Source organism: Diabrotica virgifera, chromosome 8, assembly GCF_917563875.1.
Source record: "Diabrotica virgifera virgifera chromosome 8, PGI_DIABVI_V3a".
Taxonomy (NCBI): domain Eukaryota; kingdom Metazoa; phylum Arthropoda; class Insecta; order Coleoptera; family Chrysomelidae; genus Diabrotica; species Diabrotica virgifera.
The window spans coordinates 6,549,005-6,575,623 of NC_065450.1; the positions used below are offsets into that span (position 1 = coordinate 6,549,005).

The following is a 26,619-nucleotide window of genomic DNA, read 5'->3' on the forward strand; positions in this document are numbered from 1 at the left end:
TTAAGACTGGCAACACAAAATACTGGCGAGTTTAGAGGTTGTTTTTTTGCTTTGTTCTTTGTTTATTTTTTTCTTTTTCTTTTTACTTGTCGCAGTAAAAGAGATAAGACAAATGTAATTATGTACAACTAAATGTTATTTGGATGGTTATTAGAAACAGTTAAAATGGTGTTAACGTCACTCTACCCTTAATTTATTTTTACCTTCACTAATTTGTTTTGACGAAAACACTGCGAAAAATCGATGGTAGACACTGTGGGACAGAGCTAGAAGGGCAGATATACGACGGAGATGCAAGGTGGACAACATTAATAACTTGGTGAAAAACAGAAAAGTAGAATGGAACGACCACGTAAGCCGAATGACAACAAATAGAGTAGTAAGGACGGCGAGAGACGGTTCCCCAATAGGAAGACGATCTGTGGGAAGACAACGAAAAAGATGGAATGACAACTTACTGGAGGCACATTGAAAAACAAACAGAGTCATGTCTACATAAAAAGAAGAAGAAGAAGAAGATTAATTTGTTTAACGGATAAAAATTATTTCATATCAGACAGTGCAGAGTAACAATTTACACAGTCTATATATAAAATAATACAAAAAATTACAATAAAGAAAAAGACAGATATACAAAATCTTAGCATAATTTACTGCAATCTTTTTTTAATTTATGTACCATTTCGGGCTAATGCTGTTCGGTCTAGTGAGGTTTCGGTAAAGTGCTTTTCGGTCCAAGGAGTTCGGTCTAATGCTTTCGTTCTAATGATTTCGGTCTAATTGTCGTGTACCACCTCCCTATGCTCTTCTTTGTGCATAGGCGTTGGAAGTCCTGCTGAATCTACCACCACTCTGATCTCTGATGCACAGATTAATACACTAGCAAAACATCAGCCAGGTGCATAGTGCTGGTAATAGAAAACTAATCGAGGAAATAAAGGCATATTATTGTAATGGGGCAACCCATCGAGGCAACAGCTTTGAACATAAATTCAAATTAACCAATTATACCAGACAGGGAAGACTAAAAGGAAGGTGCACCCATACAAGCGGGAGCTACCTGGTATACTGATAGGTCAGGAAAATCGGAGAGGGTAGGAGCCAGTATAGTAGGGACAATGCACGGGATACCTTTCCCTACAAGTCCATCTAAGGATGTCACCATTTTCCAGTCAGAAATAACGGCAATTCATTACTTCATGGAAGAAATAGAAAGGCAAAAAAGATCGTACCGTTTAATTGCTATCTTCACAGATAGCCAGGCAGCGCTTAAGGCACTAAATTATGCAGAGACCATTAGAGACCACAAATCAACTAGGTGACCATAACAAAGTTACGGCAGCCTGGGTAACGGGGCACGAGAGTCATAAGCAGGATAATAGAAAAAGTAAATGAAATGGCCAAACAAGGTTCATTAATTCCAAGTGGACGTAGGCAGCCTTAAAAAATAGGACCACATTAGGCGAGGCTATTGTCGAGACGAAGGTATGAAGTGGTTGCTCACAGGGACGGGTATTACCTCCGCTGCTGTGGTTAATACTAATGGATGACCTCTTGGCAAAATTTTCCAAAGATGAATTTTACTTCCTGGACTGCGCAGATCACCTGGCAGTAGTAGTCAAAGGGGCCAAGACAGTCTCAGAACGAACGCAAATCGCTATGAGAGAGGTGGATAACAGTAGGGTAAGAACAGAACAAGTCGAACGAGTCGCGTGGAGGTGGAGGTGTCGGTCGCGGTCGATGTCGACATCCATGTAAAACAAACACATTGTAATGAATGGAAGCGAACAGAGCAGGTAAGTCGCGATGGAGGTTTAGCGCGATGCGATGCAGGAGGTTTACATCGATGCTTTTGAAAATCAAATGAGTTTGTTTTACATGGATGTCTACTGCGCGGCGTACAATGATGCTTCCTTGTGATTGAAGCCAAGTTGTTATTACCTGCGCTATCTGAGTTGATACTTTTTATATAATCCCTTTTTTGTATTTAGTTTATTTTTGAATTTCCAAAGTAATTAAATTCAGTAAATTTTTGAAATATGAAGGAGTATCTGATTATTTACAGCTGACATTTCATCACTATCATCACTTGACTGACACAACATGCAAAAGCACAGTCTTTTTGCCATTCAAATTTCATTAAACTACTTCACTTGATAGTGATTCTAGCTCGACTGACAGCGCAGGTGACCTCCTTGCTATGTGCTGTCGACATCAACCGCGACTTAACTAGTAGCATCCACCGCGACCTACACCTCCACCTCGACCCACTTGTTCTGTTCTTACCCTTAGTCAGGTCAATGTGAATGCCTCACTCACAATGCTGCGGTATCTACATAGAATTCTGAGAGGAAAACCAAAAGCATCAGTATAATAATATGAAATGGCCCCTCCCAAAGCTGTGGAAGCTAATTAAGAGAATAGTGCTGGGTGTAGAGCTTTATGTTACAAAGAAAAGGAGTAGAGCTGTAAAAATATCGTAATAATACTAATAGGGAGATTAAATCAGAAATAATTCTACATGAATCTATATGTACAAAAAGAACATAAATGTTCTTCTTCTCTGGGTGCCGTCTCCGCTTCGAAGGTTGGCAGCCATCAGAGTGATTTTTACTTTTGAGACCGCGGCTCTAAATAATTCGTTGTTACTACATGCAAACCATTCCCTAAGGTTCTTCGGCCATGAGTTACGTCTCCTTCCTATGGATCTTTTTCCCTGGATTTTTCCTTGCATAATGACCTGGAGTATAAGGTATTTACCTCCTCTCATCACATGTACCATATATCTCAGGTTTCTTCTCTTAATTGTTAGAAGTACTTCTCTTTCCTTATCCATATGTCTCATTACCTCTCCGTTGGTTATTCTATCTACCCATGAGATCTTCAGTATTCTTCGGTTCATCCACATCTTGAATGCCTCCAGTCTCCTTACGTCAATTTTCTTCAGTGTCCATTCTTCCATCCCGTAGTATAATACGGATAGCACATAGCACCTCAAGGAAGCTCTTCATTTTTGTAAATCTGCTTCTGGCCTGTTCGATTCTGATTCGTATTTCTTAAGAGCTGTCATTGTTTTCATTCATGGTTGTACCTAGGTATTTGAATTCTCTTGCTCTTTCAATAGGTTAATTCTGTACATATATCTCATGAATGTCCTGAGTTGTATTTGTTATTATCATATATATTTCGTCTTGCTTATGTTAAGTGTTAGTTCATGTTCTTCACTTACCGCGGTCACTTTATTAAGCAATCCCTGTAGGTATTTATATGATTCGGCTAAAAGAAATGTATCATCAGCGTATCTCAGCCTATTTATGATCATGCCATTAATTCTAATGCCTACGTTTAATTCATCCATTGTCTTACTTAATACACCTTCCGAGTGTATATGTATTAAATAATATGGGTGAAAGTATACACCCTTGTCGAACACCTCTTTGTATTTCTATTATTGTTAGGCTTTTTTTTTCAACGAAATCATAATTTTTCATATGTATAAATGCAAATCATTTTTTGACCATTGGAAGCATTTAATATTTAATTAATTTAAAAAATACATGATATAAAAAATAAATTTTTGCCTATAGAAATAAATGCATAGATCTTCTTCGGAGTATTATTAAATACAATTTTTACTCATATTTGCTCTTCCTTATGGCTTCCAAACCTAAGAAATAATATCTCATAACAATTTTAAACATTTCCAACAACTTGGCCTTTTTAAAGAACGTTGGTTCAACTTGATTAACGATATTGACTCGCCCATTTAATTTGCTTATTTGTTTTGTAAATTTCCAATGACACTGATAATCCAGCTGCAATATGCAGTGACTAATTGTTTGCACCATCGAGAAACGATAAGACACGTTGGTAACTAGCTAACAGAAAAAAGAACATTCTGCTCCGCCTACAAAGCGAAATCGACCATAAAAAAGCGGTAAGAAGGCAGAACTATTAACATTTAAAATCGTTGCTTATTATATCATACGACCTCTAAGACCAGATCACTTCACGATATCCTTCGGTGGAATCAGGTGATTTAAACGTTTGTGTGAAACTAAGACATTTCTTTTTTGGTCACCTACTTTACTTTTCGGCAGGCCAGCGCGGCGACGATACAGCTTTATATGGCGTTAAAATTAAAACTTTTATTACTCGCGAGAATTTGTCGCAATAAACGACCAATTAAAAGGATTTGTCCCAATTTGGGCACTTGATGTACAAAAAATATTTAGCATCGAGAGGCAAGTGAATTATTTGAATAAAATACACTTCTTTATTAAAAAACTAGTGATTTTGCACATCGTCATGTGACGGGGGATAAAATCAATAGAATAGAAATATGTATGCTGTATTGTCATTGAAAATTGTACAATTTTATCGACAAAGCTTACAAAGAGTCATAAAAACAAAACAATAACAAACACAATTTCCTAAAATTGCATTAATCGTCAATATAAAATAAAAAAAATAATGAAGTAAAACAAGCAAGCAAGCAAGCATAGTGATTTAACCCAGCCTGAGAGACTTGCTCACCCCTAGAGAATGACATTCGGGTGATACAATTCATTGGGGCGAGGAGGATTAACTCCCGTAAGCAGGAATCACTCCACCCCGCTTCAATGCTCCAGACCATCCACTTACCCCCCGATAGCACTCTGATGCGCTATAGAGGCTCTCAATCAGCAAAGTGCTTATCATATGGGAGTCTTGGGTACACGGACTCCCATGTGAAATCCTACCCCGATCAATGCAGGCCAGCGTGAGGCGCTCTATTCCCGCTATCTCTAGTGACTTATCTTCGATCTGTTTTGCTTGCTCGGGCGCCGAGTCCCCGCTCTGGGCTCTGTCCAGTTCGGCGACTCGGCGCTCGAGGATGTGGGCCCCTCATGCCCTTTTTTGGGTTTTGTTACTAATATTTTTTTTTTGTGGCTTTCGCCTATTGTTAATATTTTATTGATTTTTTTAGTGGCTGAAGCCGATTTGAAGTTTTTTGTATATTTTTTTGAGGGATGTCTGAAAATTATAAAAATCAACATTAATAAATATAATGAGATGCCAAAGGTGAGCAAGTTGTCTTCTTTTGATAGAGCTACGATTATCTAGCCTTTATTATATATTTACTAATATTTGTTGTTTGGGTCTCCTATGTTTCCATCTATGGTACACATCATACCTTAATATCTCTTGCAAGATCCGGTTTGGGTGGTCTTCTAGCTCAGCAAATTTTGTTCTGGCTTTTTCCTCCATAATATCCAGTACTCTTATTTGTTTTAGGTCTCTAAATAAGAACCGTTCGGCGACGTATCTGGGCACGTTTGCAGCTTCTCTGAGGCAGTTGTTGTGTGCCGCTTGTATCTTCTTTTTGTTACTTTGACTTATGTGACCCCATGCAAGAGATGCGTATGTAATTATTGGCAGTATAATGCTATTTATCAGTCTTAATTTTGTTTTCATAGCTAATTTGCTTCTTCTTCCTGTGAGTCCTCTTATTGCTGATCTGGCCGCTGCTGTTTTCTGGACTGTTGCGTTGACATGTGATGTGAATGTAAGACCTTGGTCCATTGTGACTCCTAAATATTTAACTTCGTTTTGCCATTCGATGGGTCTGTCTTGCAATGTTAGCTGTTCTTCTGGGTTATCTCTTCTCTTTTTGAAGATAACCGCTTGGGTCTTATCTGGATTTATTGCTATTTTCCATTGGATACTCCATTCTTCTATTGTATCCAATGCCGTCTGTAGATTTCTTACAGCTATATCTAGGTTCATGTGTTTTGCAGCAATTGCAGTGTCGTCTGCATAAAGGCTGATCAATGTTCCGGGTGTTCTTGGAACATCTGCTGTATATATGGTATACAGAAGGGGTGATAAAACTGCCCCCTGTGGTACTCCAGCTTCCGGCATTCCGTGTTCTGATAGAACTGGTCCTATCCGGACCCTGAACTTCCGGTCGCTTAGGTACGAGGAGATGAGTTTCGTCATGGCCCCGCTGTATCCATAATCTCTCATTTTGTATGTCAGTCCTTCATGCCACACTCAAATAAAAAGAAGTAAAACAGAAACAACCAATTGCAAAATTTAAATAAATTGCAAATTGCATAATTTACATTAGTAATTAATAAGTTTCATAAGTTAAACTTACTGTATATGACACCCAAATATAGATAAAAAAATATTACTTGTACAAAGGGTACTGTAATTTCTTAGTTATTGATTAAGAAATTCTTCTACTGAATAAAATGTTCTTTCAGATAAGTAGGCTTTTGTGTTTTTGCGGAATTTGGGGAAAGATGTTGCAGATTTAAAATATAGAGGGAGATGGTTGTATATGGAATATAATAAAGATTTCTTTATTAACTCAGAGGACGGGATCGGTAAATAGACGTCAAAGGTAGAATTTCTGGTGGAATAGTCATGATTAGGTCTTGCTGGAAAGACATGTAGATGTTTACGAATTAAGCAAACAGTTTCTAGTATAATATAAAGAAGGAAGTGTTAAAATCTCGTGATCTTTGAAGTAGTTTCTGCAATATATTGTTTTTTTGAGGCCAAACAGATACCTTATTGCTCTTTATTGTAATTTGACAATAACATCGGATTGGGCAGTTGTACCAGAACCCCAAAAAGGAAGACAATATGGAAGATGCGACTCGAACAAACAAAAATATGTTATTTTGGAAGGTGCTAAGTTGATTTCTTTCGAAACAAATCTTATAGCATAGCAAGCTGAAGAAAGTTTCTTCCTTAACAAATCGATATGAAGGGACCATATAAGGTTGTTGTCTAAAAAATACCAAGAAATTTTACATAATCAACGGTACTCATCTGGCTGCTATTCAGAGATAAGGGTTAAAGAGCTGCTTTATAAGATAATGCTACTGTTTTATCTACGTTAAACGAGTGTAAATTAGAGTCGGACCAGGTTTTTATTGTAAGTACATAGATCAGAAGTTATAATAGCATGAAGAGTTGCAATATTTGAGTTGCTCCTAGTTTAACTGGTATCATTCGCAAAAAGAAAGATTTTTCGATCGATTTTTAAAATAGTGTTGTCATTAATAAAGATAATGAAAACTAGAGAGGATCAATTACCATCTACAGTCAATCCCCTCAATTTTTTCAAAATTTTAGGATCAACAAACTTTCAATAGAATTGATAATTAAATTTTTAAAATAATAGACGTGTTGCATGCAAACGAAGTAAATAAAGTAACATAGATCTTTAATAGCTATTTGTATAACAAGGGAGCAAAGTGCTACTTTTCCTCCCGAGAATGAAGTTTACTGCCCTTAGCGGAGGGCAGTAATCATTCAAGGGAGGAACACGCACTTTACTCCCATGTTATACATGTGATTTTTCCACCTCCCTCAAATTACAAGTAATTTTTTCATTTTTAAATAACTTATTTTTGTAACTAACATAATTTATTACAGAACTAAAACTTACAAATAGGTACAGTATAACTGTCAACTGTCAAATATAAGTCAAATTATTAATGTAAATATTGTTAAATCAAAATAACAATTTATTATTTTTTACCATTCTACAAAATACAGGGTGTTCTATAAATAAACTTTAAAATGTATAGATACTTACGTAGATAATAGAAAATAGAATATTTTATAGGGCGTCAATAAGTGATTTCATCAATGATATACCATGACGTCATTTTTATATTATTTTATATTTATTTATTATCAATATTATATATTGTTACTATGGAACGCTTACAATTTTGAACATCTTTAACAACAAAATACTTGGATCACAGAATATATTATCCTGATGTATTCTCTGCTTGGATCTTCCACAAATAATACACAATAAATAAATTTTTATTAAGTTCACGTCTTAAATCAATTATTTATCAAATACACTCTATATCAATATTATTTAATCGACAACTCAAAATATTTCCGATGCCATGTCAAATATTTAAAATTGTCACTGATTGTCACTGTCTGACTGACAATATGCTGACAATATTCTATACGGCTGAGTGCGTTGTAAGACAAAGATAGATTTGGAAAATTATACCACGGACATTGTGTTCATTTTTTTCGAATCCTGAAAAAACCAATAAATATTTTTGAATCATTTAAACGCAGAACGAAAGACTAAATTATTACCGAGGGCCGAAAGTCCCTTAGAATAAATAAAAAGTTTATTTGAATGAGATATTTGAATTTAAAAATCACACTAAATTTTTTCTTAGTTTTTCACCCCTGTAACTTATTAAAATAAACATTATAGAAGTTCTCAGGGACTTTCGGCCCTCGCTAATAACGTAATCTTTCATTCTGCGATCAAATTTTTCAAAAATATAGTTTTCTCAAGATTCGAAAAAAACGAATCCCCATTTGAATAGCATTGTAGCCGAAAATACGTACCCATCCACTTAACTGTTAAGCATTTTTGATACTAGATTAATAAATTATGAGGTATTCCAGTACTAGGTACTCTTGCTTTAAGTCGCTATGATACACCGTTTCTTATAAAAATTGATTTGAAAATGTTTAGTTTTTAGAATTAAAAAAAAAATCAAAAAACTATTTAGAAAAACGAAAACTGGTACGTTTATTTATCTTCCAAAAAAGAATCGATTCATCAATTGCTTGATTTTTATTGGGAACAATACATGGAGGTTTCCAGTATTAATTGGTGAAAGGTCACCCTTATATAGAACATCTTTAAATTTTGAAAGATTTCTGCAGCTTTCCGCCAGAAGTGGAGATTTTTTCTTATACCAGTATCCTCTAGTCAAATCTAAGATAGATAAATCGATAGATAGATCTATATCTTTGAGAAATACTGGGTTTCTGCTAATGGTAAGAGCCACATATTTGTCGGTGAGATACTGCCTCCGCAAATTCATTGGAAGTTCAACTGCTTCAATTTAATCGGTGTAGATTTACTGTTTTTAACTCATTCATACATATTTGTAATTATGATAACACTAACACCCATTGATCTATTTATAGGACGGGTCAAAATTCAAAAATGCAGATATAAAACAAATTCATGAATATTTCGATATTAAGAACAATATTACTGATAATTATGTATAAGCAAAATTTTGAAATTTGAACAAAAATTTTTTTATAATAGAAACAGAAGAGGAAAATAGGCCATAGCTTACAATTCTTTTCAATAAAAAGTAATTAGGCATATCTATATAGTGGCTGTAAACTAAATCCACCTATTTACCTTTCTAAATGACTTTTCTTATAAGCCTTACACACTCCTGCCAACGTAACAAACATTAGCATACTGTTCAGTGAACTCGACAATAACGCATCTGCCACGCTTATACGAACCTTCTGCGACTCGATTTAGGTTTTGAAAGAAAATAACGAGATTTTCCTGAATTTCCCGAGGGTATTTTGAGACTAGCAGATAACAATAAAGAAATTTAGTGTATCTTTAGAGATACACTTTAATTCGTTTCGAAATTCGGTAGCAAAGGCGCACCAACGATAATTTTATGGGAAAATGTCTGACATTATGCGGCTTCGCAGACTAATCTTATTAACATTGTTGTCTATATTTAGCTCAAGGAAATAAAGGAAGAATGACGTTTTGGAAAAAGTAATCCCAGTTTAAGAGAAATTAACTTTGTATTTATCTGACTAAAAAGCTAAGTAAAAATGACTGTGTAAAAATGATAAAAATGAGTTATTTTTTAGAAAATATACAAACAAAAGCATGAAAAATATAAGTGCAAAAAGGGCCGATGGGCTCTTGAGACTATGTACTATACAGTGATGAGCGCGCTAATAACCGGCAAAATAACGCAAAAGATGGAAAACATAATACAATGTGAAGTGAAAAGAGATGAAACTTGTAGAGGTGGAGATTATCGATATAAACGTATAAACGTAGATTACATAGTTTCCAATCTTTAGACCTATCGGAAAAGTATGACAACTGTCACGGCGACAGGGGAATTTTATAAAATACTCCTGTCACAGACGTCTGAAGGTGGGGAACTATGTAATGTAATGTTAATTTATACGTTTAGGCATATCGATAATTACCACCTCTACAAGTTTCATCTCTTTTTATTTCACAGTGTATTATGTTTTCTCCATATTTTGCGTTATTTTGCCGGTTATCAGTGCGGTCAACATTATAGTGAAATATAAATGTACAATATAACTTTATAAAAAACGTCCATCGATAATACTCATTTCCTAATTGAGTCCATGAGAGCCAGAGTGGCCTAACTGATAAGAACATTACTTTCCATAATCAAAGAAAATGATCAGAAGTTATCAGTGTTCGATTGTTTTAGTAAAATTGTATGTTTACTCCTTTGTATAAATATTGATCCTTTGTCAACATACATAATTATTTAAAAAATCGGAATTATTACCTTCTGAGCATTTTCTTTGATTATGTAAAATGTAAAGTAATGTTCATATTATGTAAACGGAGACCACTGCACCTTTTGAGAAATGCCTTTTTTCAATTAAAATATGCTCTAGAGGAATTTATCTCTTAAACTGTACGTCAGAATACACCCTATTATTTTGGGTATTTTTAGGAGGTCGTAAATAAAACATTTTTTCATGTGAAAACCATATTTTTCTAATGTCTTCACGAGAGCGGAATCTTCTTAGTAGCAAATTACATCTTTCCAGTCGTTTTTCTCTTACATTGGCAGTAAGTGTTTGACAGTAAACTTTTTTAAATACTTTAAGATGGCAATCTTCTTTAATGATTCTTCGAACTGATGTGCGGGAAATCCTAGTTTCTTTTGCGATTTTCCTTGTTCCAACAGATTAGCCAGGTTGCAAATTTCCTAAAACAACCCTTACTCTAGCAATATTTTCTTCAGTTCTTGAGCTTCGCTTCCTTCCTCTTCCATTTTTATGTTCAAGAGACTCATGGGTTTCCCTTACATGTCTTAAGAACTCTCCTATCGTTCCAATATGCCAATTTTTCTCAGGAAATGCATTTACAATTTTTCTTGCACCATAATTATATTTTTAACGGTAATATTTAATTAATATTCTGTCCTCTTTGCTTAAAAGGGGCATTATGAACTGGCAAATTACTTATTTAACTAGTATAAATGCCAAAAAAATTCCATGGCAACCTAAGCAGTCATGGCTTACTAAGTAAAATGAGCGCTTGAGAAATTCTTAAGACATTTAACGAAAAATACTGCTAATATGAGGCAAAAACGATGTAAAAGATGTAATTTAATGTTAAGAAGATTTCGTTCTGGTGAACATATTAGAAAAGTACTTGAATAAGATTTCCTAATGTAAGTAAAAATGATATTTTATAAATTCGGGATTTTTTAAATTGTCTGGCGAAGGCGTGTTCTGAACATTATTTAAATAAAAAAATGATATTTTGCGAATGCGGTAATTTTGAAAAATTTCCTTTTTACTGAAGTGTTCTGGATAGTTAACCTACCAAACGTGCATATCAGTTTAATTTTAGCTAAAACAGTTTTTATTTGCAACGAACTCAAATGCACCGTTACATAAATTTTTTTATAAGTCCCACCTTGTACGTTCTTTTTGCTTGCAGTCATGTTGAGGACATGTTAGGCTATTAGCTCTGCAAAAAGAAATTAAATCGCCCAAAAAACAAAAAAGGTATTTTCAACTAAAAAATGGACTCCTTTATTTCGGCCCACAGTGTATAATGGAACTCTAATATGGAAGTGAATCTTTCAAGTAAAATGAACTTAGAGATTGGCAAAAAAGAACAATAATTATCTGGGAACGTACACCTTTTAATCTTCGTCATAATGTTTAAATTTCTTATTTTTTCTGTATACATACTTACAAGATCCATTATCTTTTTGCCTTTAGCAAGTTCATCTAAAATTTCGATAAATAGGCCATTTCAAGACTTTAACGTTTATGTCACCTCCCAATACAGGTATTCGTAGAGACAATCAGGGACTAGTCGACAACAAGTGGAGCATGCCATGAGTAAAAGTCCGCGTCAGGGTCTGCGAATGAACATATTTTATTTGTTTATATTTTTTGACATTGTGTTTCTTAAATTTTTTAACCCTTTAATAGTTTTTTAGTCAGTTGTATTTTGCGAACATTTTGTTGTTGATTTTGTCTAGTTTTTAGTTGTAGAAGTACTTAAACTTTATTTATTTAGTTTTAAGCAGTGAATAATTTTTTTTTATTTTAATGTTGTAATATTTACAATCTGTCCTTAACTAAGAACAATAGGTAAATTCTTTGACAAAAATTGAAAATTTGACCTGTAGAGGGAGATTCAGTGATCACCCTCTTTACATAAAAATTAAATTAAAACAAGTTAAAAAGTTTAGTTATCACAGATTATTCGAATCTTCTTGCAAGGTCCACTACTTTGAATCTCTTCAGGCGTCGTACATCATGTGTGAATAAATAAAGATGAGTGAATATTTTCGAAAGTTGTTGGCAGACAATTTAGATGTTGCTTGTAGGTACAGTAGTTAGTTATTTAGCATTTTTATAGTGAATTTTATAGCTTTATTGTTATATTTGACCATTGTTTATGTTTTTCAAATCATAACTTATTTAGTTCAGTTGGTTTTATGCTTAAAATAAAGCACTGATGGTAACCGATAAAACTGAACTTTATCAGGATTACTTCGCATTCCACACTTGAAAACACAACATAAATGAAGCATATTATCGATTATTCCAGTAAAAATGTTAAATTAAACTTTGTACAAAACAAAATTACAAATAAATGCAACTAAAATGATCTAAAATGCATTAAGAACTTATAGAATAACATTTATGTTTCCCTCCCAGCCGCCATATTGACATAATCTTGTCAGCATGTTGGAATTGTCTATTAGTCCGTTATAAAACTTTAGACAGCTATGATGTCAAAACATGTATCCACTACTCTTGCGCTCCCTGTAACTGCTCCAATGACAACGGCATGCGCTCTTCTACATAATGATGTATAAACCACCACCGATTGGAGCGCTGAGGCGCAGCGCGCACTGTTGCACTATGCGAGAGGCATATTTACAGAGGCTAGCGTGTGTAGACACCAGGGTGTTGAAATCAGTTAGGGTTTGGAAAAACAGTACGTTTACAGATGCTAGCATGTGTTGACACTAGGGTGTTGAAATCAGTTAGGGTTTGGAAAAACAGTACGTTTACAGATGCTAGCGTGTGTTGACACTAGGGTGTTGAATTCAGTTAGGGTTTGGAAAAACAGTACATTTACAAAGACTAACAGATTTGGACAAAAGAGTGCTGAAAGCAACTAGCTTTTTTAGTGGCTATACATGCATAGATGCTAACGGCTATTGACATTGATTTTATATATTTTAATATTTAAGTGATTTAGATATTTATAGATAATTAAACGTTGTTGGGAAATAAACAATAATACATTAACACAAAAGAACATCATAAAAAAATAATGTTGTTCTGAAGCTATTTCCTTGTGGCATTTTTATAATTAACTATTTAGATGGGAAATAAGCAACAATTAAATTGAAAAAAATAAAATAAAAATGTATTCCATTTTTATTCAGTTGCAATGCGAGGCCAAAAATGTCTCAATTTTTACTTAAATTAGAGAGCGCAACCAGCACTCTTATCGACGATTTCACCTCTTGTTAGGGGCTCTTCAGAGAATGCACAGGTTGCTTTTCTCTAATCCAGTAAATTTTTCGACATATATTAGTCCCACACTGCAACTGAGGTGAATGGATTAGGTGACTAGCGTCATCTGGCAATTGAAAGATAAAGTTTTTCAATCCTAATAGCAATATTAATAATATTGAAGAATATTAAAAATATTACTAAAAGATTTTTAAATTGAAAACTTATTGGTACATTTCCCTGGTGACACCTCCAAGGCTTCTACAATTTGCAAGCCAAATGGATGCTGCAGTGAAGACAAAAGAAAATCTTTTAGTAATATTTTTAATATTTTTCAATATTATTACTGTTGCTATTAGGATTGAAAAACTTTATTTTTATCTTTGAAAAAAATAAGTTTATTAACGTTTCGCCGCCCAAATCGGGTGTCGTTGTCAAAATACAAAATACTACTAAATTAAACAAAAATGTTGTTGCTTAGTAAAAAATTCTTCTAATAATTTATTTAATCTGGCTCATTTATATCGGCAATTCAGACATATATTATACATTTTAAAGTATTTTTTACTAAGCAACATTTTTGTTTATTTTAGTAGTATTTTGTATTTTGACAACGACACCCGATTTGGGCGTCGAAACGTTAATAAAATTATTTGTTTCAATATAATTGTGGCTTATTTCTTATCTAAATAGTTAATCATAAAAAATAATACATATTATATTAATGAGCAGATCCATGCCCTTTAGGGTTAGGTTGGTTCTCTGTGATGTTTCTCATCAGGTTTCTGCTTCTTTTTTTTCCTTTTGTTGCCTCGGTTTTGGAAAAACAGTACGTTTACAGATGCTATCGTGTGTTCACACTAGGGTGTTAAAATCAATTAGGGTTTGGAAAAACAGTACATTTACCAGTACTAACAGATTTGGACACTAGAGTGTTGAAAGCAGCTAGCATTTTTAGCGGTTATATATGCGTAGATGCTAACGTCTATTGACATTGATTTTATATACCTACCGCTGTTGAAAAATATTTATGTGATTTAGGTATTAATAAATAATTAAACGTTGTTGGGATATAAACAATAATATATTAACACAAAAGAACAACATAAAAAATAATGTTGTTCGAAGCTATTTCCTTGTGACATTTTTATAATTAACTATTCAGATGGGAAATAAGCCACAATTAAATTGAAAAAAATAATTTTATTAACGTTTCGACGCCCAAATCGGGTGTCGTTGTTAAAATGCAAAATACTACTAAATTAAACAAAAATATTGTTGCTTAGTAAAAAATACTTTAAAATGTATAATATATGTCTGAATTGCCAATATAAATGAGTCAGATTAAATAAATTATTAGAAGAATTTTTTACTAAGCAACTAAGCAATATAATTGTGGCTTATTTCTTATCTAAATAGTTAATCATAAAAAATAATACATATTATATTAATGAGCAGATCCATGCCCTTTAGGGTTAGGTTGGTTCTCTGTGATGTTTCTCATCAGGTTTCTGCTTCTTTTTTTCCTTTTGTTGCCTCGGTTTTGGAAAAACAGTACGTTTACAGTTATTGTTTAATTTTAATTGTTTTTAATTTTATTGTTTAATTGTTTAATTTGTTTAATTAATTTTTGTTTAATTTAGTAGTATTTTGTATTTTACAACGACACCAGATTTGGGCGTCGAAACGTTAATAAAATTATTGTTTTCAATTTAACTGTGGCTTATTTCCCGTCTAAATAGTAAATTATAAAAATGCCACAAGAAAATAGCTTCAGAACAACATTACTTTTTATGTTGTTTTTTTGTGTTAATATATTATTGTTTATATCCCAACAACGTTTAGTTATTTATTAATACCTAAATCACTTAAATATTTTTCCACAGAGGTAGGTATATAAAATCAATGTCAATAACCGTTAGCATTTATGCATGCATAACCAATAAAAAAGCTAACTGCTTTCAATACTTTGGTGTCCAAATCTGTTAGTATTTGTAAATGTACTGTTTTTCAAAACCCTAACTGAATTTAACACCCTAGTGTCAACACACGCTAGCATCTGTAAACGTACTGTTTTTCCAAACCCTAACTGATTTCAACACCGTGGTGTCAACACGCGCTAGCATCTGTAAATGTACTGTTTTTCCAAACCCTAACTGATTTCAACACCGTGGTGTCAACACGCGTTAGCATCTGTAAATGTACTGTTTTTCCAAACCCTAACTGATTTCAACACCCTGGTGTTTACACACGCTAGCATCTGTAAATATCCGTCCGGCAGCGCCAACGTATCCACTATGTGGAGCAGTTGCAGGATAGCATAGTGGATACGTGCCTTTATAACCCTGAACAACTGACATGTAATTGAAAAACTTCTGTGAAATATTTTGGTATGTAGTTTTAAAAAGAAGACCACGTGACAATGATCATTGTCACTTACATCAATTCATCAATTCCTGTCAAACAGTGTTTATTTAATTTGTTAAATAGGTGTACATTATTCAATAATTCGTACTGTTTCTCTAAAACATTTATATCCGTTAGATTTGTCTAAATAGATACATACGTACAAGTAAGTAGATACACTTTTGTCTTAGTATAATGGCCTTTGGTTATTTTTATTGCGAAGTTATATTTCTATTTTAGATTCATATGGAATAACCCTCTCTATACTCATATTATTGTCTTCTAAAATGATTTCTTTGTGTCTGTTTTCATTTTTTGCATCAGTTTACGTTTTTCGATTTTTATAAACTAGTATTTTGGTAAGATAGTAAATAAGAAAGAAAGTTTATTTTCCAAAATATATTAATAGAATAATATTTATATTAACAAAAACCTTTCGGGCTACATCACAAGACGTTTTTGGAATAAAAACTCCATCATCATTGCTGCTTACGTGAAGTAAGTATAACCTTTAAGTATATACTTTAATTGAAGCAAATGTGAATATTAAATTTTGACTAAAGTTAAAAAGACATGTGGGTTTTACTTACAGGTGTACACGCTTGCGCTACGAAAATATATGGGTGAAACCCTTTTAAATGTTATAATGTTGTTATCAAGTTACATTTCATAAAGTTACAGGCAACGCAAAACTTCCCCATGTTCCTGAGGTTAGATCCTCACAATACGTACTCTAGGTAGCAACTGATATGAATTTTTATTTTTCACTTTTTGTACTAATTTTCTACATCCCTTTCAACATACAAAATTAGATTATAATAATAGGTTTGTTCCAACTCGATACAAAATCGTTCTTTAATCGTTACGCTCATGCGCATTAACGAATAATTATGAGCAGTAACACATTTTTCGTTACCTACTGCACATACTCGTAACCGTTCAAGAACGGTTTTATATCGTATTGGAACAAACCTAATATAATTTACTAATCATTTTTCATTCAATTCGATTAACATTTCATTTCTTTTACAGTTGCCGTTATTGGAGACAACCAAATCGTCTTCCAAAGTTAATTTGAATCATCACCAGAGCAAAACAGTCACCACACCGATGTCTCCCTTGGTGGACGCCTTTCTGGCCATCAATAACAATTCCACGCGGAGTTCGCACGAACTGAGCAATAACAATAAGGAGGAAAATGGTTTTCCTATGACGCCTTCAGGTAAGTCAACATTAGAAGCTAATTTGAAGCTAGGAGGGTTTTTTCCATATATTCATTAGTCAAATGTAAGCTTTCTGAAAAGGGAAATTGAGGATTATCGTTGATTGATACTAGAAAAAAAGATTTTCTACTATTATAGTACTGTATAAATACACCAGTCTATCTGGGAAAAAATCATTAAATTCACATAAAAATCTTATACAGGGTGATTGATTAGTAGGATAAAGCTCAATAGCTCCGCTATAGTAATAGATAGCAATAAAAGTTAATAACAAAAATTTTAGCCACCTTTGAGATTCACATTACAAAAGTAGTTAGAATGTTACAGGGTGTTCTATAACACAGTGGCAGATCAAACTTATGTTTTTTTAAATGGAACACCCTATATTTTATTCTATATTCGAAATCCTGCTAACTTCTCCATCACAAAAATATAAAGGTTTGTAATGTTATACAGGGTATTTACAAAGTTATAACCAATTTTGTATGAAAATCGTAACAAGTTCAACTCCCTGTATAAATGAAAATAAGCACAACAGCAATGGATTATTAATGCCATATTTTTTTATTTATTGTCAAAATTTTTAAGAATTATTGATATTGCTAATTTTCTTTATATCAAATACAGGGTGAGTCAAAACGCAAGTACATTATTTTCTCAGTAATGTTAAATGGAACACCCTGTATTTTATATCATTATTGAAAAGTAACATTAACGTACTTTAATTTTTATATAACATTCCATATGCCCAAATTTATTAGTTTTCGAGATATTTTCATTTTTCAGAGCAAATTATTTTAGGTGTTTAAATTTATCTAAATTTTAAGTAAGCCATGACTGAATTGACAATTGAAGATACCGATTATGAATCCGGTAATCATTGTAACACTGTAGCAAATAAAGAAATAAAACTAATTTATTAGTAATACATTTTACAAACAAAAACACAACCACTACATGCAACATTTTTGAAACAATTAAAAACTATATTTTTATGTAAATGCAACAAATAAACAAAGAAAATTAGTAATAAATTTTACAAAAAAACACACAAACACAAAATACAATATTTTGTGAAGACAATTAAACAATACTTTTGTATGCAAATGTAACAATGTAACAAATAAAGAACGAAACATAATTTATCAGTAATACATTTTGCAAAAAAACATGTTTGAAAAAATTAGAAGCTACTTTTAATAAAATATTTTTAATATTTGATTACATAAGGTGTTCAAAATTATCTCCTAGCACATTTATGTACGCCTAAAAACGATCATTGAATGAGCTACTTACTCTACGGAGCATTTGTAAATTAACACATCGAAATACACTTTGTATTCTATTTTTCATCTCATCCCTTGTTGTTGGAGGTATTTTATAAACTTCATTATTAACGTAACCCCAAAAAAATCAGTCCAGTTTATTAAATTCTGGTGATTTGGGTGGCCACACTACTGGTCCATTGAAAAATGAAAATATCTCGAAAACTAATAAATTTAGACATAGGGAATGTTATCTAAAAATTAAAGTACGGTAATGGTACTTTTCAATAGTGATATAAAATACAGGGTGTTCCATTTAAAATTACTGAGAAAATAATGTACTTGCGTTTTGACTCACCCTGTATTTGATATAAAGAAAATTAGCAATATCGACCATTCTTGAAAATTTTGACAATACGTTAAAAAATATGGCATTAATAAATCTTTGTTGTTTTGCTTATTTTTATTTATACAGGGAGTTGAACTTGTTACGATTTTCATATAAAATTGGTTATAACTTTGTAAATACCCTGTATAACATAACAAACCTTTATATTTTTGTGATGGAGAAGTTAACAGGATTTCAAATTTGAAATAAAATATAGGGTGTTCCATTTAAAAAAACATAAGTTTGGTCTGCCACTGTGTTATCGAACACCCTGTAACATTCTAACTAATTTTGTAATGTGAATCTCAAAGGTGGCTAAAATTTTTGTTATTAACTTTTATTGCTATCTATTACTATAGCGGAGCTATTGCGCTTTACCCTACTAATCAATCACCCTGTATATTTGGAAGTTATGAAAAGTATAATGAGGGCTAGCTGATGAAAAAGCAGTCAAGACGTACAGGTACAGCTGATTTTGCTTTGTTTTTTTAACAATCTTAAAAATTAAAAAAAAAATTCGCTTATAAAAAGTTTCTTATACATTTTTGATAAAAATGTTCAAATAAAAGCTTCATCTTCTTCCTATTTATAAACAATTTTGCTTATTCACTAGGCGGAGTGATAACTATATGCGTTGATTGAAATATTCAGCCCTGTGATGGATGACCGAAGTTATCGTTAACGTAAAGTTATCCTGTAGTTATGTTATAACCATCGAATTGGTGTGATGTATCATACTTAACTTAACTATTTGCGTTATTTCTTGACAGTTCTTGAGTTATCTGGTCACTTTATAACGCGACGTTAAACCTCAAGTTATGAGATAACTCTGTAGTTATGCAAGGTTAGGTTCATCTTTTGACTTGTTTTTAGACAGAAATCAAGTGAATTTAGAAGCTAGTAATTTAATAATTAAGAATAGAAGGGTAATACAATTTTAAAAATTATACAAAAATCAAATCGAGCGATATAAGTTGAAATTTTATTTTAAGTACCTACTGAGCTTTCTATCCAGAGTTGCCAGATGATATTTTATAAATCCCCCACTTAGAAACTGAAACTCCCTGAAATTGAAGCTCAAATACCCCAAAGTCCCCAAATTTAAATTGTTGCCGCATTTTAATAAATTATTAGTCAAATGAAGAGAACAGTAAAGCAAAATTCATACTACAATATCAACGAGGGCCATGGAAATAATTCATAGTTCCTATCGTCTTCGATTATATGGGAGTATAATATACAGTTCTATGTACATTCGCAAATTTAATTTACCATGACCCTTTAAAATCATCCATAATTTTCCGCCCCCAAAAATCCCACTACAATTTCTGCTTAGAAAAATTTCAATATACGCTTTCAAATTAACCCAAAATTTTGGGAAAATACACCAATCTGGCAACCCTGTTTCTATCTACCGTTTGAAAGCAACTTAGAAACACCAAGGAACCCAAACAGCTGTTGGCTGTTCGGTCATCGGCCGTAGCCGACGACGGGTATGTTCGGAACAATCTCTCGCGCTCACTCCAACTTGTACTATTTGTACAGAAGGTTCTCTTTGTTACTTCAAAATTTGTTCCTCAAAACTTCTTTCTAATATAACGTTGATGATATAACTATCTCATAACTGCGAGCGATACATCACACCAAATTTTACCTATATAGTTATGGGCACGTTATTCCTGAGAGTTATCTTAACTTTAACTCAAACGTTAAACTTTACTTCGATCATCCATCACACGACTGATTATCAATCAACGCTATATTATATGGAAGGTTGTCACTCCATCTTTTGCTTGGTCGGCCGATACTTCTTCTATCGATGGGTGATTTATTTCTTGCTATTTTGACCACACGTATCTCACCAATTTTGCTTATGTGGTTATTCCATTATTTTTTGCTTATTCTTATTTTTTCTACTTACTTAGTATCCATTCGTTTATATACTGTACTTTACCTTTTATTTTAATGTCTTCACTCGTCTTTCCCTTTCTCGGTCTATTTGCTGTAATTCTTCTCAGTACTCTCATCTCTGCCGATTCCAGTTCTTTGTATTGCGGCTGTATCGGGCCTTGATTTTGATGCATGTATCATTATTGGTCTTACACTGGTTTTATAAATTCATCTTTTGTTCATCTGGACTGTTCATCTGTCGGTTTCGCCATATAGTGTTATTAAGGCATCCTGCCAGTCTATTTGCTTTTCTTATTTGATTTGTCACTTTTTTGTCAAGGTCTCCGTAGTTAGACACTGTAATTTCAACGTACTTATTTTTTTTATTACTTATTCAATACTTATGCCATCAATTTCTGTTTTACATTCGATTGGGTTTTTACTGATTACTATTGTTTTAGTTTGCTGAGATGAAATTGTCAAACTGAACTCATTTGCTGTTATGTTAAATCTGTGCACTAATCTATGCAGACTATCTAACTATTTTGCTTTTTTGTTTCCAATTCTATATTCTCTTCCATTGTTGACGCTTTTAATGATTTCGTCCATGATTAAATTGAAGAGTATAGGGCTCAATGGGTCTTATACGTATAGGTATATAGAAGTATGTATTTACGTTTGCCTTCCATTTTAAGTTTCTTAATTCTAATCTAGCAAAACACTACCCATCAAATGTGGAGTACGACAGAGTTGTGTTTTGTCACCTAGTCTTTTTAATCAGTATTCTGAAGAAATCTTTAGGGAGGCTTTTGATAACAGACAAGAGGGAGTAATACTGGGCGGAGAAGTATTCAACAATATCAGATACGCTGACGATACAGCCAATCTTGCAGAAAATTTACAAGATCTCCAGACATTAGTAAATCTAGTCAGTGAAGCAAGTTATCGGAGAGGCCTAAAAATCAATATTTTAAAGACAAAGTGGGTGGCAGTTGAAAAGGCTAATGTAGATCAAGGTGTGCTTTCTCTTGATGAAGGGGAGATAGAACTACTACTACATTGTTTGATTTGCTTGTCTGGATAATGTTCAGAAGAAATGCGTTCAATGTGCTTCCCCGTTTAGGATTTTGTCCTCTTCAGGGTTTGAGGTGAATGTTTAGTGTTGGCAGCAAAAGCAAACAGTCCGAAAAACACACTGGGGCAAGCGCCGTGTCCTGGTGTTCTTGGATCCTGGGTTATGCCGGACGGTGGTGTCCAGAAGGCTAAGAAGTCAATAGAGAAGAAAGTTTGATGGATTGTTGTTGGTTCCATAGACATTTACGTGTACTGTCCGTGCTTTGCTCTCGACCAGTCTCCCTAGAAACCATTGTACAACGACAGGCGAACCTGCGTCCCTCGTCGGCGGTCAAGAGGTGGCTTTGAGCGCAGCGTGGACAGTGTGCGTTCGAGTGGAGAAAATAGTTGCGGCTATTTTCTTGGGACGAACAGGTATAATTGTGCAATGAAGTTGGGAAACCGCAAAAAACCAACTTCTCCCTGTTCGGGGTAGGGAAGAGGAAATGTTAGAGGTGGCAGGTAAACCATTTTAAATACCTTGGCAGTTGTCACGTAAGGATTTTATCACCTGGAAACCAGTTTTATGTAACAGAAACCTGTCGATAAATATTCGCAAGAAGGTCGTGAAATGTTATGTGTGGTCTATTTTATTGTATGGTTGTGAGACATGAACTTTAAAAACCACAACGCTAAACAAATTAGAAGCATTCGAATTGTGGTGCTATCGATGAATCCTAAAGATATCATGGGTTTCGAACACTTCCAATGAAGATGTTCTCCAAAGGATGAATTTAGAACGTCTGCTCATAAACTTCGTAAAGAGAAGAAAAACAGAATATTTCAGCCATATAATTAGAAGACCTAAATACCATCTACTTTGCCTTATAATACAAGGATAGGCGGAGGGAAAGAGATGGATTGGTCGAAAGTCGAAAGAAGCTTTAATGAAGCGTAATATTAGGCAATGGCAGCATGGTTCCACAGTAGAAGAATTATTTCGTGCAGCAGTCGATAGATGAGGGTTTCAGGAAATGGTAAATATGATGACTTCCAACGTGTTAATAAGGACACGGCACCTAAAGAAGGAGAAGGTAACAGCGACCGGGACCTCCATCTTCGAAGGCTACTGGCAATGCAGCGTGGCGAATCTGGCGGGGTAAGAGAGAGGATTTGGTGTCTAAGGCAGTATTGCCAGATTCCTCACACCACGTGAGATTACTTCTCAGCGTCCGTAGGAAATCTTATTTTACGAATGATCCTCGTAGAAGTAAAAAACTCGCATAGTATACATAATTTGTGTCTGTTAAATATAGAAATATACTTATATTCTTCAAGAGTTACTATAAAACCAGATTTCACAAGTATTTTACCGTATATATACATAAATACGAGTATTTTATCAGTCAATAAAATGCACGAATACTTTCGACCACACTCTGAAAGGAAATTATAAGCAGGTACTTAATAGTCAATAAAATAACGGTTTTATATTATATCGAAGTCGAAAGTGTCATTTAAAAATTTCACTGGAATGATTAAAGGTCAGTAACTGAATGTAAAAAGGGCGATACCGTGTATTTTCCTTGTCACCACTGAATTGCATGAAAATTTGAAATTAGGTTCCTTTTACCCTCCTCTTTAGTTTTGAAAAAATACGTTCAAAAAAGTCCAAAAATGGATAAATCGACTAATTCTAAGCAACTTTTGTTGTATAGAGTTTTTCACTAAGTCAATACTTTTTGTGTTATTTGCGAGCTAAACTGTTCATTTTCCAACAAAAAAACACGTTTTTTGCGGCTTTTCGCAAATAACTCATAAAGTAATAGTCCAAAGTACATCGTCTTTTTTTTTAAATAATTACAAAAGTCTTAAAAATGGTTTTAACTGATTCGTTTGAGCGAGTTACCACTTTCTGAAAAATTTCAGACTGCAGGTGAGACGAGTCCCCCCCCCCCACGCTTAAAACTATAGCTCTAGCGCGGTTAGGTTTTGTTACTGCAATAGTATAATTTTTAAATTTAATCAATATATTACATCTTAAAATAAAATAAATAATTGTTGTCGGACAAAAAAGAGGGCGCGATCGTCGCGTCCGACACCCGCAAGATGTCACTCAAGCGCGGTACAGTTTTGTTGTTACCAAACTGTTAATTTTCAGTTGAAAGTACATATTTATAACTAATTACTAAAGGTTGTCGATAAATACGTTAATTGTGGCAGGTTATGTTTTGCGATTACAAAAGTCATAATTTTATTTGTTTTAACGTTCAAATAATGCATATTTAATAAAAAAGTAATTGATCGACAAAAAAATGATGCAAACTTATAAAAAACGAAATTCTTTTTAGACAGTGGTAGTCTACTTGTACTTTGTCGGTATCGTCACAAATCACTTACCTCTACTCTAGATGCTTCATGACAACGCTTTGTTTGGATATGAAAGGTCTAGTAAATAGTCTATGTTTACATTCGGTTTCTATACATTTTCTGACGTTCTAAACGTCACTAGACATAAAAGTAAACAGTGCAACAAGTGAAGTGTCGGACTGATTTAGCTCAATGTACCCGTGTGTCTATTAGCGTGGTGGTAACGGTATAAAAAGTTTTAAAATTAATTTGTGGCACTGGCTATTTGATACCCAATTTTTATCGGACAGTGCTATACTTGGATAAAGGGCCCTCCAATTTATCACTTGTTATTCGTGTCCGAAATTTTGTAATCGCAAAACCTAATCTGCCATAATTAACATATTTAGGTTATCAGAATAAAGAAACGAGGTTGTAAATTTGTCGAACAAGAGATCTACAATCGTTAGTAGTTAATTATAAGTACTTTCAACTGAAAATTAAGAGTTTTGCAATAACAAAACTGTACCGCGCTAGAGTGACATCTTGCGGATGTCGGACTCGACGATCTCGCCCTCTGTTTTGTCTGACAAAAATTTTAACGTATAATCTTTTGATTAAAATTAAAAATTATAGTTTTGCAATAACAAAACCCAACCGCGCTAGAGCTACAGTTTCAGGCGTAGGGCGTGGAGAAACGCATCCAACCTGCACTCTGAAAATTTTCAGAAAGTGGTAGTCTCGCTCAAACGAAGCAAATAAAACCATTTTTAAGACTTTTGTAATCATTTTCAAAAAAGGACGATGTACTGTGGACTATAACTATTGTATCTAAAAAAATATGCTTAGTAAAAATATAACAAAAAAAACCAAAAAATAATGTATGTACCTATAATGAAGAATAGTTCTTATTCGTCAAATTCTAAATCGAACATTTCTGTAAGCTGTATTTTTGTTTTTTTTCTATAAAAGTTTCTAGAAGCAAAACTAAGAATATCGTAGGTACCAACTAGGATTCGTACACTACGCAACTAAAAATTAATAAAAACTCACTTCTCAATTATAGCATTGTATATATTATTGTTATTAAGGGCGTGCGCGCAAAATTTCGCACCAAAGTGTTTTAGATAGGTTAATTTATATCGAATCCTGAGAAAACTAATAATAGACCAGTAAGGATCTGCGAAAAAACGTCTATTTTTGAATGTGAGAGGTGGCATTCGGATTTTTGCAGATAAAGTTAGGTGATACCTTCAGTAATAATAATTGACTTATGCTCCTTCTCAAATATGCCCGGAACATTAATAAAAAAATTAAAATATTTAAAAATTTCGAAAAACATCGATTTTTTTTCTGCTTTTTTTGTTTATAACTTTAAAAGATTCGTTTTGGAACAAAGTCGTAGAGAAATAAAATAAAGATAATTAAATTTTGTATGATATACGACTGGTAAAAAATGTCTTGAGGTATAACCTTTTCTGAAATATAGCAATAAATACAAAATAAGGGGGCAAAATAAGTCTGTTGTTATTCAATATTTTTTAACCACTTTGGTGGCACTTAGAACCTTAGTAATTCGCTTAGGAAATTCTTTGTAACATACTTAAATCATTTACATACCAAATTTCATTAAAATCGATCTAATAAATTTTGCATAATAAATTTGCAATCTAAATGTTTTTAAAAAAGTTCAAATTTTTAAAAATCTTTCTGAACAAAAAGTAGACCATTTAGAAGTTGGCTAATTTTTTTACATATAAAGAGGTGCTCTACATCGGATTATTTAAGGGGCCCCAGCAATGTTTTAAATTTATAAACAATTTTTTGGCTTATAAACAAATAGCTTTGTTTAATAATAAAAAAAGTAATTTTTAGCAATGCAAATAATTAAAACCGGTATAATGTGACTTAATCTTTCAAATGCTGTCAGCAGAATTGCTATTTTATTTTTTAATCAAACGTTATTCGCGTTCAAAAATTGCAATTTCTCGATTTTTTGAAAGTTCCACCGCGTTTATCTCGAAAACTATGCATCCTACGAAAAAACTTGTAAGAACATTTTTTGCTTAGAATTACCCAAGAAATACAAAAAAAATGTTTTATTTTGCGAAAAATCGATTTTATGTAATTCCCCAAGTTCTTTGTTTATAACAATCTTATCGATATCCGGATCAACTGTTACCCAAAAAATTCGTGTTCTACGGGTCAAAATACATAAAAAACTTGGGTAAGTCCATCTAAATAAAGGAGCCCGTAGCACCCTCTCCTGGCCACAGCACTAATTTGTTTATAAGCCAAAAAATTGTTTATAACTTTAAAACATTGCTGAGGCTGCTTAAATAATCCGATTTCAATTTTGTAAAGTGCATTAGATAGGTGGAGTACTTCTTTATATGTAAAAAAATTGACAAATCTTTGTATGTTTTAGTTTTTGTTGTGGAAGATTTTAAAA

General features: G+C 33.2%; 1 protein-coding gene across 1 annotated transcript in view; it reads left to right on the forward strand.

Annotated features, from left to right (window-relative positions):
* The window catches only part of LOC114336260 (dual specificity tyrosine-phosphorylation-regulated kinase 2), a 633,699-nt gene that overhangs the window by 454,221 nt on the left and 152,859 nt on the right, over window positions 1–26,619 (forward strand). The window contains exon 4 of the mRNA XM_050658156.1: window positions 17,032–17,221. Within this exon, the coding sequence (XP_050514113.1) occupies window positions 17,032–17,221 (190 nt within the window). The remainder of the gene's footprint in view (window positions 1–17,031; window positions 17,222–26,619) is intronic.